Source organism: Somniosus microcephalus, chromosome 2, assembly GCF_052327205.1.
Source record: "Somniosus microcephalus isolate GS21.2 chromosome 2, FLI_Smic_1.0, whole genome shotgun sequence".
NCBI lineage: Eukaryota > Metazoa > Chordata > Chondrichthyes > Squaliformes > Somniosidae > Somniosus > Somniosus microcephalus.
The window spans coordinates 7,643,153-7,662,460 of record NC_140988.1 but is presented as its reverse complement, the minus strand read 5'-3'; the positions used below and the strand labels follow the sequence as shown (position 1 = coordinate 7,662,460).

Sequence of the window (19,308 nt, the reverse complement as noted above, 5' to 3'; positions counted from 1 at the left end):
GTTTTACTTCATATTAGTGGCAGTTCCTGGATCTGTGGCTGTGTAACTGGGGTTCGTGCACTTGTTGCTAAGCAACAGGGACGCTTGGTCTGTGGCCGGAGTTCCTGCACATGTTGCTAAGCAACAGGGAAGCCTGGATTTGTTGCTGTGTACGGAGCTCTCGTACCTTTTAACTATACCCCTCTGTAATCCGGACTTTTTTGATAAGCCGGCACCAGGCCGGTCCCGTCGGTGCCGGATAATAAAGAGTTTCCTGTATCCGCCTTTGGCCCGTAATACCTTTGGTTAACAAATATCTATCAATCTCAGATTTAAAATTAACAATTGACCTAGCATCAATTGCTGATTGCGGAAGAGAGTTCCAAACTTTTACCACCCTTTGCATGTAGTCCAAGAATCCTTAACCAGCGGAAATAGTTTCTTTCTCTCTACCCCATCAGTTCTTCTTAATATCTTGAAAACTTCGATCAGATCACCTTCTAAACTTCAGGGAATGCAACCCTAGTTTGTGTAATCGCCCCATGTAATTTAACCCTTGGAGTCAATCGTTCCTTTGCTCCTTGCATATTTTTAATTCCCCCCCCCCCCCCCCCAAAAGAAATTCTAATGATCCTTTGCATTGGTATATCACCATTTCTTCACATCTTTTTTATACCCGAATTTCTCCTTTTAAAAATTAACTCCTGCTCATTGTCTCCTTCCACCTCTTGGTCAGCAATAACCATTTCCCCCCTCTGTTTGCCAAGATATTAGCCTCCCACGTCACCATGTACTTAAAATGATTCCCAATTACTGTTACTGACTACAGTTGCATCCGCAGGTACATATTCCCTATGCAAATTCTATCTGAGAATATCTGGAGTTAGTCACTATCGGGTTTTCTTCAACCAAGCTTTTGGTCATCTGTCCTAATATCTCTTTGTGGCTTGTTGTCGACTCTTGTGAAGCACCTTGGGAGGTTTTACTACGTTAAAAGGCGCTATATAAATGCAAGTTGTTACTTGTAAGTGACATTATAGTAATGACTCATTGATCAGTTATCCTAATTTGCTAGCTGTCCTGACATCAGCATTACATGAAAGGTCATCGACCTGAAACGCTAACTCTGTTTCTCTCTCCACAGATGCTGCCTGACCTGCTGAGTGTTTCCAGCATTTTCTGTTTTTATTTCAGATTTCCAACATCCGCAGTGTTTTGCTTTTGTATCAGCTTTATATCCTTTGCTTTAAACTTCCCCAGCATCTTTTGTATTTCCTCTTTAAGATTCTTTTAAGCTTCTTTCCATGTTATTTTTTTATTCATTGGATGTGGGCATTGCTGGCAAGGCCAACATCCCTAATTGCCCTTGAGAAGGTGGCGGTGAGCCGCCGCCTTGAACCGCTGCAGTCCGCGTGGCGAAGGTGCTCCCACAGTGCTGTCGGTTATACTTTGTCGTAGCGGGTTGCTAGGATTTTTTTCCAGATTTATTGATTTAACTGAATTTAAATTCCCCAGCTGGCGTGGTGGGGTTTGATCTCATGTCTGTGGATCATTAGTCCAGGCCTCTGGATTGCTAGTCCAGTGACATTACCACTCTGCTTCCGTTCCCGACAGTGACTCCCTTATGTACTACCATAATTGCTTGAAACCCTGCCTTCCGTCCCCTTTCATTCATTCATTCATTCATTCATTCATTGACCATTGTTTCTGTGTCACTTATTTTTGTTTCTTGAAAACAAAAAGAGCCTTAATAATAATGTGTCTGCACATATCTAGTATCTGGAGTATAATGGCTTGGCTCATTGTCTACTGTCTGTCCACTTCCTGTACTATTTCGCTTTTCAATTGCCTTGTGAGTGTCAGAATTTACTGTCAATGAGCCAGTAGCAACCAGGGTGTAAATTTCTAGTTGCCAACTGATAATTGATGTGCATTGGCAATCGAAATGGTAATGGGAGTTGAGGTGTGGATGGATATTTGCATAAATGGGCCATTATTAGTTACATCTTAATTGTAGTATTTAAGGCTGTGGAGGAATGGGGCTGGCGTTCGATTGGAAGTTTAAGAACATAAGAAATAGGAGCAGGAGTCGGCCATACAGCCCCTCGAGCCTGCTCTGCCATTCAATAGGATCATGGCTGATCTTCTACCTCAACTCAACAATATATATTAATGATCTAGGCGAGGGAACTAGATGTAATATCTCCAAATTTGCAGGCGACACAAAGCTGGGTGGGCGTGTGTGCTGTGAGGAGGATGCCGAGAAACTCCAGTATGATTTGGACAGGTTGGGTGATATGGCAGATGCAATATAACGTGGATAAATGCGAGGTTATCCACTTTGGTGGCAAAAACAGGAAGGCAGATTATTATCTGAATGGCAATAGATTGGGAGAAGGGGAAGTGCAACGAGACCTGGGTGTCCTTGTGCACCAGTCGCTGAAAGTAAGCATGCAGGTGCAGCAGGCGGTTAAGAAGGCAAATGGTATGTTGGCCTTCGTAGCGAGAGGATTCGAGTGCAGGAGCAAGGATGTCTTGCTGCAGTTGTACAGGGCCTTGGTGAGACCGCACCTTGAGTATTGTGTGCAGTTTTGGTCGCCTTATCTGAGGAAGGATGTTCTTGCCATGGAGGGAGTGCAGCGAAGATTCACCAGGCTGATACCTGGGATGGCAGGAATGACGTATGAGGAGAGATTGGGTCGATTGGGCTTATACTCGCTGGAGTTTAGAAGAGCGAGAGGGGATCTCATTGAAACTTATAAAATTCTAACAGGACTAGACAGACTAGATGCAGGAAGGATGTTCCCGATGGCGGGGGAGTCCAGAACCAGGGGTCACAGTCTAAGGATAAGGGGTAAGCCATTTAGGACAGAGATGAGGAGGAATTTCTTCACCCAGAGAGTGGTGAACCTGTGGAATTCTCTACCACAGAAGACAGTTGAGGCCAATTCATTAAATATATTCAAGAAGGAGTTAGATATATTTCTTAAGGCTAAAGGGATAAGGGGAGAAAGCAGGGACAGGGTACTGAATTTGGATGATCAGCCATGATCTCATTGAATGGCAGAGCAGGCTCGAGGGGCCGAATGGCCTACTCCTGCTCCTATCTTCTATGTAACTCCACTTTCCCACCCAATGTCCATATCCCTTGATTCCCCTTAAGCCCAACAATCTATCGCTCTCAGCCTTGAATATACTCAACGACTGAGCCTCCACAGCCCTCTGGGGCAGAGAATTCCAAAGATTCACAACCCTCTGAGTGAAGAAGTTCCTCCTCATCTCGGTCTCAAATGGCCGACCCCTTATCCCGAGACTGCCCCCTAGTTCTAAACTCTCCACCCAGGGGGAAACAGCCTCTCAGCATCTACCCTGCCAGCCCCCCTTCAGAATCTTATGTTTCAGTGAGATTACCTTTCATTCTTCTAATCTCGAGAGTGTATAGGCCCATTCCATTCAATCTCTCCTCATAGGACAACCAAAATTCTCAAAGTGCCGCAGTGGGATTTGAACTTTCATTCGCTAGACTATCAGCCCAGGGCTCTGGATCACTGGTCCAGTAACATAACCACTACACCACCATAGCCCCATTTAAAATTGACTCAGTAAGTAAATGGTGTGAATCTAAGAGATGGTAGAGAGCAATATTGAGCAAATGTTACAAATGGCTTGGGTAAGCTGCGTCAGTGCCATTCCTTAGTGTTGGGAATGGCAATATCAGAGGCACATGCCACGTCGATTAATCCATTTATTAAAAGATGATACTTGACGAGAGACATTTTTGGAGTGTGGTCAGTTCTGGGGGAATTGTGGAAAATTATAGATTAAAATTGAATTCTTTTCCGAGGTGAAACATGTAATCGAGCCACCATTGGTGCTACTGGGGAGCTTGCCAGAAGAAATGGTTTGCAATAGAGGGTTATTTGGCTATAGGCTCAAGCCAGTTCTGGGGTAACGCAAGAATGAATGGATATCTTGGTAGACACCACCTGTCATGGTAAAAGTAACAAAGAACTATGGACCATTGAAGACCATACAGTAATACACGGAGAGAGGTGTAAAGCAGGGAAGCTATCAGAAGCAGCAATAATGCACAGTGTCAAAAGTGGCAAAGGATGAGGAGGGGCTGGAGCGTTGGAAGATTCTGATCATGAATTGGGAGACCATTTCTGTTCAATTAATCGACTTCTGAGGCGGTAACTGTGGGGCCACCAGCATGATGTGGGACTCGGTCGTACAGACCAGGAAAGATTTACCTGGCCCTGGACTGCATTAGCTGATCTAAATAGAGGCAGCCGTGGCTCAGTGGGTAGCACACTCTCACTTCTGAGTCAGAAGGTTCAAGACCCGCTCCAGAGACTTGACCGCAAAATCTAGGCTGACGCTTCCAGTGCGAAGGGAGTGCTGCACTGTCGGAGGTGCTGTCTTTTGGATGAGACATTAAACCGAGGCCCCGTCTGCCCGCTCGGGTGGATGTAAAAAATCCCACAGCATTATTTTGAAGAAGAGCAGGGTAGTTCTCCCCAGTGTCCTGGGGCCAATATTTATCCCTCAACCAACATCACCTAAAAACATGATCTAGTCATTATGACATTGCTGTTTGTGGGGGCTTGCTGTGCGCAAATTGGTTGCCGCGTTTCCTACATTACAACAGTGACTACACTTCACAGGAGCATCATCAAACAAAAAGTACTTAATTAGCTGTAAAGCGCTTTGGGACGTCCTGAGGTTTTGAAAGGCGCTATAGAAATGCACGTTCTTTTTTTTTGTAAATGCCCGAGGGCTGTGGTTCTGAACACCAATCAGGCTTCCTGCCCGTGGTTACCATTCAGTTCAGTGATTCCTGCTGGGAAATAGGCACGTTGGCTGAGGACTTGTTCAGGTTTGGCTATGCTGCTCCCCATGATTGAAAGGCCTGCTAGCATCCTTTGGGGCATGCACAGGAAGATCGACTGCTTCCGAAATGTACTGGCGAACTGCTGGCACCCATCGAACTGTAAGCCGGCATGATTCCATGCCGTAGAAAATAACTTCTGCAGGGAGAGGATAACCATGGAAGAAAATAGGGGGAGGATTGTAGTGCCAAAATGAGAATATAAGCTACGCAAAAATTGCTGGCTATGTGAAATATAATAAATGATATAGTGCTGCTTTAAATAGTTGTAATATTTTGGTAAATATATATTTAACAAAGTACATTGCGGAAAGGTTCTGATAAATCATACTGAGTTACAGTGGTGTCATGATGTGTTAAAGATTATGACATTTGCTGCATTGTTAATGTACAATATGTGTGGGGATAAATTGTAAAAATCTTTGCATGCCTTTTTGAGATGAAAGTTAAAGTTTTAGACTTGTTCATCTTTGCCGACTGTATTTTATGCCTGTTTGTTTAGTGCAGTCTAGTCAGGCTGGAATTGTACTTTTGTCATTTTCTTTCCCACCTCTGGAACATCGCCCGACCTCTGCCTCAGCTCGTCTGTTGTTGAAACCCTCACCCATGCCTTTGTTACCTCGAGACTTGACTATTCCAACGCACTCCTGACCGGCCTCCCATGTTCTACCCTCCGTAAACTTAAGGCGATCCAATACTCTGCTGCCCGTGTCCTAACTCACACCAAGTCCCGCTCACCCACCACCCCTGTGCTCGCTGACCTACATTGGCTCCCGGTTAAGCAAAGCCTCGAGTTTAAAATTCTCATCCTTGTTTTCACATCCTTCCATGGCCTATCTCTGTAATCTCCTCCAGCTCCACAATCCTCCAATTCTGGCCTCTTGCGTATCCCTGATTTTAATCGCTCCACCATTGGCGGCCATGCCTTCAGCTGCCTGGGCCCCGAGCTCTGGAATTCCCTCCCTAAACCTCTCCGCCTCTCTCTCCTCCTTTTAAGACGCTCCTTAAAACCTACCTTTTATCTGCCTTAATTTCTCTTTATGTGGCTTTGTGTCTAATTTTGTTTTATAACGCCCCTGTGAAGTGCCTCGGGGTGTTTTACTATGTTAAAGGTGCTGTTTAAATACAAGTTGTTGTTGATGCTTGTTTAATGAAAGCAAAGCGACTAAAAATAACTTTGTTTGTTTTCCGGAGGTGCTTTGGGTTGGTAAAATAGGCACTAGGTAACTCTAGACTTGAGTAGGAGGGGTAATTGGCAAGGTGGTCAAAGGTGTTTTAAGGGGGTTTTTTTGAAGGTGGGAGAAATGTTGTATGGCAAAGGGGTTTAAGAAGGGAACTGAAGTGTAGGGGAGAATGGTTGGGGGAAATGCCTAGCATTGTAGAACAAAGTTGGAAGAACAGAGGGTGCAACAAAACTGGAGGAGGGAGATTAATCCTAGAATAGTACAGCACAGGAGGCCATTTGGCCCATCCAGTCTGCGCCGGCTCTTTCGAAGAGCAATCCAGTTAGTCCCACTCCCCCGCTCTTTCCCCATATCCCTGCAATTTTTTCTCCCAAGTATTGATCCAATTCCTTTTTGAAGGCTACTATTGAATCTGTGTCCACCGCCCTATCAGGCAGCGCGTTCCAAATCCTAACCACACATGTAAAAAAGTTTTTCCTCATCTCACCTCTGGTTCTTTTGCCAATCACCTTAAATCTGTGCCCTCTGGTTATCGACCCTTCAGCCACTGGAAACAGTTTCTCTTTATTTACTCTCTCTAAACCCTTCATGATTTTAAACACCTCTCTCAAATCTCCTCTTAGCCTTCTCTGCTCCAAGGAGAAAAACCCCAGCTTCTCCACTCCATCCACGTGACTGTAATCCCTCATCCCTGGAACCAGTCTTGTAAATGTCTTCTGTACCCTCTCCCTCCTAAAGTGTGGTTCCCAGAATTGGAAGATGAGGATTTTGAAACCGGTGCCAATGATCAGAAGCAACGGTGGCCAGCAACGACAGGGGAGATAGGCGAACCGGATTTTCTGCTGCCCAGGATGTGGGCAGTGGTGTTCTGGAATAGTTGCAGTTTACTAATTTAAAAAATCACTTCCACCAATGGCCCCATTGGCTGATTGCACCTCGCAGTGTGTTTCTGAGCCTTGTAGTGCTGGACGGTGTAGGTTCAATCCCAGGTTTATGCTGAGCAGGGCTGGTCTCAGCTGGGATGGCAGTGGGGTTTGCACCATTTGGCCACATCACTACCACTGCCTGAAGAAGGGGATAAGAAAAAAAAAAATCAGCCAGGGTCCTGATTGCTGCCACTTACCTACTGAGCCATGGAAGAGCTCAAGCATTTGATTCAGTATGCTTCTCTAAATTTAAATACAATATTTGGGAGCTGTTGTTCCGTGAACATAGAAGTTCTCCTTCACGGGTGAGTGTAAGCGCAATGGGTGTTGGAAGGTTATTCAACCATGAAGCCCATCGCATCGAAGCTCAATCCTGTTTATATTCTAAGTCCACAAGCGTGTACTTTGAATCAAGAGTTACCAGTGAGTAACGATCAGGAACTAGTGCCCAGGCTGATTTTTTTTTAAAAGCCCTGGGGCACCAAGTCTATTTGTAGTATCCCAAAAGATTGTTGCATGATTGAATTTAGCAGGAATCAAACCCCAGGCCTTCTGGTTTATATGGCTTACTTAGAAAAGAGAAAGAACTTGCATTTCTCCAACGCCTTTCACAACCTCAGGACGTCCCAAAGCGCTTCACAACCAATGAAGCACTTTTTGAAGTGGAGTCACTGTCGTAATGTAGGAAACGCGGCAGCCAGTTTGCGCACAGCAAGCTCCCACAAACAGCAATGTGAGAATGACCAGAAAATCTGTTTTTAGTGATGTTGGTTGAGTGATAAATATTGGTTAGGATGACTGGGAGAACACTCCTGCTCCTCTTTGAAATAGTGCCGTGGGATCTTTTACGTCCACCTGAGAGAGCAGACGGGGCCTCGGGTTAACGTCTCATCCGAAAGACGGCACCTCCGACAGTGCAGCACTCCCTCAGCACTGCACTGGGAGTCTCAGCCTAGATTATGTGCTCGAGCCTCTGGAGTGGGGCTGTAACCCATGACCTTCTGAATCAAGTGCAAGAGTGTTAGCCGCTAAGCCAAGGCTGACAGCTAGTAGTATTAATACATTTAATTAAAAAAAAAAAATTGGTGGTAAAAGTCTTAAGCCATTTCTTTGAACATCACTTGTTCAAATTGATCAGTTAACTAAATCAGGTTGCCTTGTGTGCATAATTATGCCACGTTCTTAATTCAACCTTGCTTAATTCAGGTAATCTGATAAAAAAAAATATTTAGCACAAAATTCCCACTTTGCTGTTATTTGCGTTACTTAAATCAAATTATTGGATAATTCAAATTCTTAACACAAAAAGACGTTTAATTATCAGAGGTAGACTGAGTGCTTTTCCTTGCCGAGTCAGCATTCGGTGCAGTGCTAGAATTAATCCGAACTCTCTTATCTAAATTATTCTCTTATCCGAACTGAGCTGTTTTCTGAATTGTCTGGTTGAATAATAATATAATGTACGCCAATCAAAAATAATTTAAATTCAACTTCTATGTAGAAGCATAGAAATGTGCGGCACAGAGCGAGGCCATTCGGCCCATCGTGTCTGCGCCGGCCGACAGAGCTCTCCAGCCTAATCCCACTTTCCGGCACTTGGTCCGTAGCCCTGGAGGTTCCAGCACTTCAAGCGTATATCCCAGTACTTTTTAAATGTGATGAGGGTTTCTGCCTCTCCCACCCTATCAGGCAGTGAGTTCCAGACCCCCACCACCCTCTGGGTGAAAAAACTTCTCCTCAACTCCCCTCTAATCCTTCTGCCCCTGGTTATTGACCTCTCTGCTAAGGGAAATAGGTCATTATATTTATAAATAGAAATATTTAAGTGTGAATTTGTAAACAAATGCGTATTTTGACACCTTTGTTCCAGATCATGACCTAAGCCTATTTGGAAGCTTGTACCGAGAATTATTTCCTTCGATATAAACTCTTTATTTTGCCCTTTGCAACAGTTGAAAATCCATTTTAGTATCATATTTAGCACTTAACCATAGCAATTGCCAGTGCTAATATTGTAAGAAATGTGATCGGCCCTGGTGCGGTTTATTAAAGCATTTGTCGTCCTCAATCTTCGCTGCTTAAAAACTGAAGCTCGTTTCTAAAATTACGCCAAGATTCCTTGTGCCACACTAATAAAACAAAATATTAATGACTCCACACAGTCCTTGCATAAACATGTGGGCAAAATAGTTTGCGGTAAAGCTGGCGGGGTCATCGGTGGGTCAGTGAATAAACTGTATGATAATGCAAAATCCTGCGGCATGATATGATTTCAGCAGTGGATGTCGCAGTGGTTTATGGGAGGCACCTGTTAGCCACATCATTAGAAATACCAGCGATGACATTTGAACTAAGTGCCCCAGAGCAGAGAAGGCAAAGGTGCTTAATTTGCAAAATTCTTCATGATCCTGTCAAAGAGCTTACAGTTCACAGAGTAAAGATGTCAAGTGGAGAGTTAACTTTCTGTTATTAAAGCAACATTTCAGTTAAAACCATGCTATAGTTTTGGGTGCTTTATAAAACGGAGTTTCTCCAGTACGTTGCTCTATATGGGGATTGTACATCCCTGATTTTAATCGCTCAACCATTGGCGGCCGTGCCTTCGGCTGCCTGGGCCCCAAGCTCTGGAATTCCCTCCCTAAACCCCGCTACCTCTCTTTTCTCCTTTAAGACACTTTTTAAAGCCTACCTCTTTAACCAAGCTTTTGGTCATCTGCCCTAATTTCTCCTTGGCTCGGTGTCGAATTTTGTCTTCTAGCGCTCCTGTGCAGCGCCTTGGGACATTTTACTACATTAAAGGCACTCTATAAATACAAGTTGTTGTTGTTGTGTGATCTGATAGCTGTATCCTTTTGGTAATCTGCCCTTGGAGTCGCCCAACCTCAAACGAGCAGTTATCTTACTCTGAGTAATCTGTAATATTAACCCTAATTTTGTGGCAATCTGCCTTCTCTTTGGATCTGCAGAATGCTAAATGCAGACCAGTTATTAGTCTAAAGCAACCAATATATTAGCGGTTTCAAATGGCGACCACCATTGAATTGTGTTTTTAACGGACTCGAAGACATGCACATCGATTCTAAAAATTGTAATTTTAGAAGTAAAATGGAATTCTTTTACATGCAGTGAGACAGCTGCTTGGAATCAAATTTGTATTTGACAAGGAATGGCTGAAACAGCTCTCGCCGGTTTTTGGAAATGGATTCAGACTTGCAGAGGTTTGCTTGTAAAGTTTGATTCCCAGCACAGACTGGGAATTGAGCCTGGGAGCTACTGGTCTGGACCACACCATGTAGTACGTTAAGACATTGGGGCTCTGCTGTTGACATTGCATTTCATAGATTTACATAGAATGTACAGCACAGAAACTGGCCATTCGGCCCATGCCGGTGTTTCTGCTCCACACGAGCCTCCTCCCACCGTGCTACAGCTCACCCTATCAACAGATCCGACTATTCCTTTCTCCCTAGTGTACTTATCTAGCTTCCTGTTAACTGCATCTATGATTTGATGGTGCTTGCATACATCTGAAGTTGCTGATATGTGGGAACATGGATTTAAACTTTATATATGGTCACCAAGGCTCTAAGATTGAGGGGTGTTTAAAATAATAGAACAATTCAATAGAGTAGACAGAGAGAAACTATTTCCAACTGGTGAAGAATCCAGAACAAGGGGGCACAATCTTAAAGTTAGAGCTAGGACTTCAAATGGTAACTGTAGTGCACACATATATATGCATGTGTATTTGCACATTTTCGCTTCTGTTTGTTAAGTAAAAGATTTTATTTGTCAAATTTACCTTTTTCAGGAGTGTTTCAAAGGAAGTTGGTCAACGCATAAGATTCTCCATAAGAAAGCCAGTAAGTACTTTGTGGAGGGCTGTGCCCATCAGCATTCATCTGACGTGTGGGTGAATGATAAAGTTGCATAGTTTTGACTGCTGTACACACATAACATAAGAATTAGGAGCAGGAACAGGCCATTCGACCCCTCGAGCCTGCTCCGCCATTCAATAAGATCATGGCTGATCTTCTACCTCATCTCCACTTTCCCGCCCGATCCCCATATCCCTTGATTCGCTTAATGTCCAAAAATCTATCGCTCTCAGCCTTGAATATACTCAACGACTGAGCTTCCACAGCCCTCTGGGACAGAGAATTCCAAAGATTCACCACCCTCTGAGTGAAGAAATTCCTCCTCACCTCAGTCTTAAATGGCCGACCCCTTATTCTGAGACTGTGACCTCTGGCTCTAGACTCCCCAGCCAGGGGAAACAATCTCTCAGTGTCTACCCTGTCAATCCCCTTCAGAATCTTAAATGTTTCAATGAGATCACCTCTCATTCTTCTAAATTCCATCCATTACATATCCTGTGTACCTATCTATGCCTGTTGTACCTTGCACGTTGTAATCTTTTAATATGTAAACTTTTGTCACATTTGCACCTGTTTGACTCACATTTTCCCAATAGCAACAAATCAGAACTGAATAGGTACGGAACATACAAGTGAAATGCGAGAATATCAGGTAGATAAGCCTCCAACGAGGAATACCGAGTGTAGTGTATGTACCTTTAAGAGGAACTATGTTTTTGAAGCCCCTGTATACTGTAGTACCAGTAGTGACCACTCGGGTATATAAGCCTGTGTAGCGTCTTGTGTAGTTAGTTCACCTCCAGACTTTGTTCAGTAAACACTTGTTAACTCAACTCTTGCATTCCGTGTCTCCATTAACACACGGATCTAACAGTGGCGACAAATTAGGAACGAACTTACCTGCAATTCGGCAGCACCTCGATTCCTCAGACGAAGGTCGAAGCCAGAAGCAAGAAAAAAAAACTCTGGTTTCACCAGCTAAACGGGCTGGTGGCAGGTAGTGCACTGATCCTTCCTGGGCTGCGGCGGGCTAGAGCTCGATCGGGTGGCTCTGCAACGGGGCCGGGCAGCGAGTCGGGAAGCAGAAGCAAAGAGAGAGAGAGGGTGGAGCACTCAGGGCGCGGCCGGTGCTGCAAAGCAGGTCGGCGTTCGGACCGAGCAGAGGGAGGGGAAAGTCCCAGAGGGCCCGCTCCACGACGGGAACGGTTCTCCAAGTAACGGAGAAACTATTGAAGAGATATATATAAAAAAAAAATAGAAATACCGCGAAAAGCTGCAGGTCGCAACGGGAACCGCGGAGAACAGCGTTGGCAGTAGCGGCGGGAAAGCGCCGGAGGCGCCATCTTAACTCGGCGGGGAAGAAAGAAAAGCGCGGGAGGCGCCATTTTGATCCATCGGGGACGGAGGAAAAGCGCGGGAAGCGCCATTTTAGATTTTCAAGATGCCGAAGACTGGCAATATTACTGCTTTCGATAGTGATATAGAAGATTGGACCACATATGTGGAAAGAGTGGAGGTATATTGCAAGGCGAATGAAGTAGCGGATGATAAAAAGGCATCGGTACTTCTAAATCTGATGGGCGCAAGGACATACGGGCTGTTACGAAACTTGATCACTCCAGCCAAACCGATGGACAAGAATTTTAAGGAGATTGTTGATACCTTACAGGAGCACTTAAACCCAACACCGCTGCTGATAGCGGAACGATTCAAATTCTTCTGGAGGAATCAGCACAAGAATGAAAGTAACGCTGATTACCTCACCGAATTACGAAAGCTGTCAAAGCACTGCCAGTTCGGGGCAGGACTAGCAGATTCTCTACGAGACAAATTCGTCTGCGGTCTCCTAAGCGAAGGAACACAGAAAAGACTACTTTCTGAGAAAGATTTGACACTGGACAAGGCTTTCAGTGTGGCTGTATCATACGAAGCAGCAGCAAGAGGAGCTGCAGAGATACAGCAAAAGCCACAGGACTTCGGCACCCATGAAATGACACGGGGTTTCGAGAGATGTTATCGCTGCGGCAGATCCACCCATGACCAGAAGGACTGCTGGTTCAAGGACAAAGCATGCAGGCAATGCGGAAAGATGGGACACATTGCATGTGTATGCAGATGTGGAAAAAAATCCGCTGACAGTAAAAAGGTCAATAAGGAAAAGTACAGAAAGGTACAAATGATGACGGACAGTAGCTCCGAAGACCAGAAGAGCGATAGCGACTCCGGAAACAAGAGACTAAGCTGTCTCAAATTACATAATGTAATTGCCAAAGAAGATTACCAGACCATTTGGGTTACCCTCACGATAGCGGGGTCCCCAGTGAAAATGGAGCTAGATACAGGATCAGCTCTGACCGTCATGAGTCGACGGGATTACGAGCGGCTATTTCCGCATATACCTTTGAAAGACACATCCATTATCTTGAAGACATATACGGGGCAGAAAGTATACCCCAGAGGGAAAATAAGGGTGCCTGTTGTATACAACGGCAAGGAAATACAGAAGTTGTATTTATACGTTCTGCAAGATGGTGGTCCACCGTTGTTGGGACGTGAATGGATGAGAAAGATACGTTTAGACTGGCACTCCATTCAGGCACTGACGGTGACCAGTAAGAAAAAAAATTATGATGACGTCATACCTGGACGATTAAAAGAAATCTTGGCTAACGCCAAAGAAGTGTTTCAACAGGAACTAGGAACCCTGAAAGGCGCCACCGCCTCAATAAAAGTGAAAGATGCGGCAATTCCCAAGTTTTTTAAGGCAAGGCCGGTGCCATACGCAATTCGTCCAGCCGTCGAGGCAGAGCTGGAGAATTTGGAAAAAGCAGGCGTGTTATCCAAGGTAGATTGGAGCGAGTGGGCAACACCCATCGTCCCGGTCATGAAGAAAACGTTGAATAATGATAAATCTGAAGAACAGAGAAAAATTCGCATCTGTGGGGACTTCAAGGTGACTGTAAACCCGGTTCTTCACACGGTACAGTATCCTCTTCCGAGGATAGAAGATATTTTCACCTCACTATCCGGAGGGAAACGTTTCACCAAAATTGACTTAGCACAGGCATAGCTACAGATGGAGGTTGAGGAGGCCTCTAAAAAGTATCTCACGATAAACGCACACAAAGGCCTGTACCAGTACAATCGACTGGTTTTCGGAGTGGCATCAGCTCCGGCTATCTGGCAAAGAGCTATGGAGCAAGTCCTGCAAGGGATTCCGGGGACTCAATGCTACCTAGACGACATCCTTGTAACAGGAGAAAACGACAACGAGCACCTTGCCAATTTGGAGCAGGTGCTCACGAGGCTGAGAGAACGGGGCCTACGAGCAAATTGGCCCAAGTGCGAATTTTTCCAGAAACAAATATCATATTGTGGCCATGTCATTAACGAAGAAGGGTTGCATAAGTCACCTGAAAAAATTGAAGCGGTCGTAAAGGCCCCAGTGCCTGAAAATGTCTCACAATTAAGGTCGTTCCTGGGATTAATAAATTACTATCATAAATTTTTACCAAACTTGTCGACGGTTCTGCACCCTCTTAACGCACTGCTACAAACGGGAGTAGTTTGGAAATGGAGCGAAGACTGTAAACGTGCCTTCCATAAATGCAAAGGCTTGATCACGCCCAGGGAAGTGTCGGCTCATTACAACCCATCACTGCCAATCAGACTGGCGTGCGATGCATCCCCTTACGACGTGGGAGCGGTATTATCGCATAGATTCCCTGATGGCTCGGAGCGGCCGATAGCTTTTGCGTCACGCTCATTGGACTCAGCTAAGCGTAACTATGCACAGATCGACAGGGAGGCACTCAGCCTGGTGTGGGGGGGGGGTGAAGAAATTCAACCATTACCTACACGGACAAAAATTTACCTTGTTGACTGACCATCAACCCCTCGTCTCCATATTCAACCCTAAAAAGGGCGTTCCCATCATGACAGCACAAAGGCTACAGAGGTGGTCCCTTTTCCGAGGGGCACACCAATATGACATAGAATACAAAGGAACAAAACAGCATGGGAATGCTGACGGGTTATCGCGCCTACCGTTGCCAACGGTAGAAGAGGCGCCTACAGTGGACCCAGTGGAGATGTTCCACTCGACCATAGTGGAATGTCTACCGGTGACAAATTCTACCATTGAAAAGGAAACGAGAAATGACCCGACTCTCTCACGAGTCTACGATTTAACGGTGAAAGGATGGCCAGCACACAGCGAACCACTGTTGCCAGCATTCTCGCAAAGAAGAGAACAGCTGTCAGTGTGCCGAGGAACCTTGATGTGTGGATCCAGAGTGGTGATTCCACCCAAACTCCAGGATAAAGTGCTAAAGGAGCTTCACGAGGGGCATCTGGGTGGAGTGAAAATGAAGAATTTAGCCAGAGCGTTTGTGTGGTGGCCAGGTATCGATGGGGACATCGAAGAAATGACCAAGAGCTGTCTAGGATGCCAGAAGGTCCACAACGCCCCACCACAAGCCCCTCTACATCCATGGGAGTGGCCCTCATCTCCCTGGCAAAGGGTACATATCGACTTTGCTGGTCCATTTATGGACTCAATGTTCTTAATCGCGGTGGATGCACACTCCAAGTGGCCGGAGGTAATAAAGATGTCCTCCACCACCACGGAACAAACCATCACAGTATTAAGGACCATATTCGCCAGGAATGGGCTGCCTGAACAGATCTGTTCTGATAATGGACCGCAATTTGTACCCGAAGAATTCAGGAAGTTCTTAAAAAAACAATGGGGTTAAGCACTACACGTCCGCCCCATACCATCCCGCCACCAATGGATTAGCTGAAAGGTTTGTCCAGATCTTCAAGAAGGCCATAAAGGCCATGGGTAATGAAGACATAAATCTACAACATAAGGTAGATAACTTCTTGTTTGCGTACAGGAATGCAACACGTGGTTACAAACCAAACCCCCCGCCATGATGTTTTTCAATAGAAGACTAAGATGCCGGCTGGATTTGGCCAAGCCAAACGTCAGAAGGGACGTAGAGAACCGGCAATTTCAAAGCATGAATGAAAGGCCAACTAGAACCTTCCAGATAGGTCAACCAGTTTTGGCCCGGGACTACCGTACCGAGAAATGGCAGCCTGGAACTATTTGCACACGACTAGGACCGCTGATGTATACCGTGGACATTGGAGAAAGCATAATAAGGCGCCATGCTGACCAGATCATAGTAATCCGAAAAAGGACAACCTACACCACAACTCTATACGCCTAGTGATGAAGCAGAGATACCCATAGTATCTACCTCCGATCCGGTGATACTGGAACCAGATGAACCCGACACTGGCATTGAAGCCGAATCGATCTTGCCAAAAGAACCTACTACACCACCGAAACCTACTACACCACCGAGGCGTTATCCGGACCGAGTCAGGAAGCCTCCAGGGAGACTGAATTTGTAATTGATTAACTTCAGCAAATGTGTAGATTATTGTTCTTGTAAAAATGTTATTTAATGATTACTTAAAATGTTATGTATTAATTATCTAAAAGGGGAGGAATTGTAGTGTATGTACCTTTTAAGAGGAACTACGTTTTTGAAGCCCCTGTATACTGTAGTACCAGTAGTGACCACTCGGGTATATAAGCCTGTGTAGCGTCTTGTGTAGTTAGTTCACCTCCAGACTTTGTTCAGTAAACACTTGTTAAATCAACTCCTGCATTCCGTGTCTCCATTAACACGGATCTAACACCGAGGACATAGGGAAAGAGCAAATCAAGCGACCTCCGGATGTCCCAAAGCGCTTTATAGCCAATGAAGTACTTTTTGAAGTTTCATGGCTGATCTTCTACCTTATCTCCACTTTCCTGCACTATCCCCATATCCCTTGATTCCCTTAATATCCAAAAATCTATCGATCTCTGTCTTGAATATACTCAACGACTGAGCCTCCACAGCCCGCTGGGGTAGAGAATTCCAAAGATTCACCACCCTCTGAGTGAAGAAATTTCTCCTTATCTCAGTCCTAAATGGCCGACCCCTTATTCTGAGACTGTGACCCCTGGTTCTAGACTCCCCAGCCAGGGGAAACATCCTCCCTGCATCTACCCTGTCAAACCCTGTAAGAATTTTATATGTTTCAATGAGATCACCTCTCATTCTTTTAAACTCTAGAGAATATAGGCCTAGTCTACTCAATCTCACCTCATAGGACAATCCCTCCATCCCAGGAACCAGTCTGGTGAACCTTCGTTGCACTCCCTCTATGGCAAGTATATCCTTCCTTAGGTAAGGAGACCAAAACTGTCCACAATACTCCAGGTGTGGTCTCACCAGGGCCCTATATAATTGCAGTAAGACATCTTTACTCATACTCAAATCCTCTTGTAATAAAGGCCAACATATCATTTACTTTCCTAATTACCTGCTGTACCTGCATGTTAACTTTCAGTGATTCGTGTACAAGGACACCCAGGTCTCTCTGAACACCAACATTTCCCAATCTCTCACCATTTAAAAAATACTCTGCTTTTCTAATTTTCCTACCAAACTGGATAACTTCACATTTCTCCACATTATATGCCATTTGCCATGTTCTTGACCACTCACATAGCCTGTCTATATCCCATTGAAGCCTCCTTGCATCCTCCTCACAACTTACATTCTCACCCAGCTTTGTAGGCTGACACCTAAAGGATACAGTGATAATCCCTTTGTTCTTTTCCTAAAATGCAAATTACAGTCTGCGTGCTCAGCAACAAGGCTGTAACCACTTTAGAAACATATAGAAGATAGGAGCAGGAGTAGGCCATTCGGCCCTTCGAGCCTGCTCCGCCATTCAATGAGATCATGGCTGATCATCCAAATTCAGTACCCTGTCCCTGCCTTCTCCCCATATCACTTGATCCCTTTAGCCTTAAGAAATATATCCAACTCTTTCGTGAATATATTTAATGAACTGGCCTCCACCGCCCTCTGTGGCAGAGAATTCCACAGGTTCACCACTCTCTGGGTGAAGAAATTCCTCCTCATCTCAGTCCTAAATGGCTTACCCCTTATCCTTAGACGATGACCCCTGGTTCTGGACTCCCTGGCCATCAGAAACATCCTTCCTGCATCTAGTCTGTCCAGGCCTGACAGAATTTTATAGGTTTCAATGAGATCCCATCTCAATCTTCTAAACTCCAGTGAGTATAAGCCCAATCGACACAATCTCTCCTCATACGTCATTCCTGCCATCCCAGGTATCAGCCTGGTGAATCTTCGCTGCACTCCTTCCATGGCAAGAACGTCCTTCCTCAGGTAAGGCGACCAAAACTGCACACAATACTCAAGGTGCGGTCTCACCAAGGCCCTGTACAACTGTAGCAAGACATCCTTGTTCCTGTACTCGAACCCTCTTGCTACGAAGGCCAACATACCATTTGCCTTCTTAACCACCTGCATGCTTACCTTCAGCAACTGGTGCACAAGAACACCCAGGTCTCTTTGCACTTCCCCTTCTCCCAATCTATTGCCATTCAAATAATAATCTACCTTCCTGTTTTTGCCACCAAAGTGGATAACCTCGCATTTATCCACAATATAGTGCATTTGCCATGTTTCTGCCCAATCACCCAACCTGTCCAAGTCGTACTGGAGTTTCACAACATCCTCCTCACAGCATACCCTCCCACCCAGCTTTGTGTCGTCTGCAAATTTGGAGATATTACATCCAATTCCCTCGTCCAGATCATTAATATATATTGTGAACAGCTGGGGTCCTCAGACCGATCCTTGCGGTACCCCACTAGTCACTGCCTGCCACTCGGAAAACGACCCGTTTATTCCAACTCTTTGCTTTCTGTCCGCCAACCAGTTCTCTATCCAAGTCAATACCTTGCCCCCAATCCCATGTGCCTTAATTTTGCACGCTAATCTCTTATGTGGGACCTTATCGAAAGCCTTCTGAAAGTCCAAATACACCACATCCACTGGTTCTCCCTTATCTATTTTACCAGTTACATCCTCAAAAAATTCCAGTAGATTAGTCGAGCATGATTTACCTTTTGTAAATCCATGTTGACTTTGTCCGATCCTGTCACTGCTTTCCAAGTGCTCTGCTATTACAATTCAGAATTCTGCTATTACGTTCAGAAAGCTAGCAATCAATGGGACTTTTTTGAAACTTGGATGTCCCTCTGCTTGGCTGTATGGGTCCGTTGTGAAATCAGTCTTGGAGCCTCAGTCCATTTCCTAGTGGGCATGGGCCTCCAGTTCACCATTAATTGGCAATCTCTCTCAGATAGGCCTATGGATGGTTGATGTGGTGAATGAAAAAATTGCCAGACTGTTGCATTTGGTGATGCTCTAATGAAGTCGGAACTGAGGCACATTTTTGGGGCAGAGTGGAGGGCATTTTATTTACTCTGCTATACCTGACGTGGGATGCCTGTTCCCCAGCACTACTAACTTTCTGGCTGTCCCCAGAGTTCACATGCAGAT

General features: G+C 45.1%; 2 protein-coding genes across 2 annotated transcripts in view; both read left to right on the top strand.

Annotated features, from left to right (window-relative positions):
* LOC147122533 (tetraspanin-5-like) overlaps window positions 1–10,914 on the top strand; it is a 159,368-nt gene extending 148,454 nt beyond the window's left edge. The window contains exon 4 of the mRNA XM_086005154.1: window positions 10,792–10,914. Coding sequence (XP_085861280.1) covers window positions 10,792–10,914 — 123 coding nt within the window. The remainder of the gene's footprint in view (window positions 1–10,791) is intronic.
* Window positions 10,746–19,308, top strand: part of metap1 (methionyl aminopeptidase 1) — a 40,736-nt gene continuing 32,173 nt past the window's right edge. The window contains exon 1 of the mRNA XM_086006322.1: window positions 10,746–10,843. The gene's annotated coding sequence lies outside the window, so the exon portion shown is untranslated. The remainder of the gene's footprint in view (window positions 10,844–19,308) is intronic.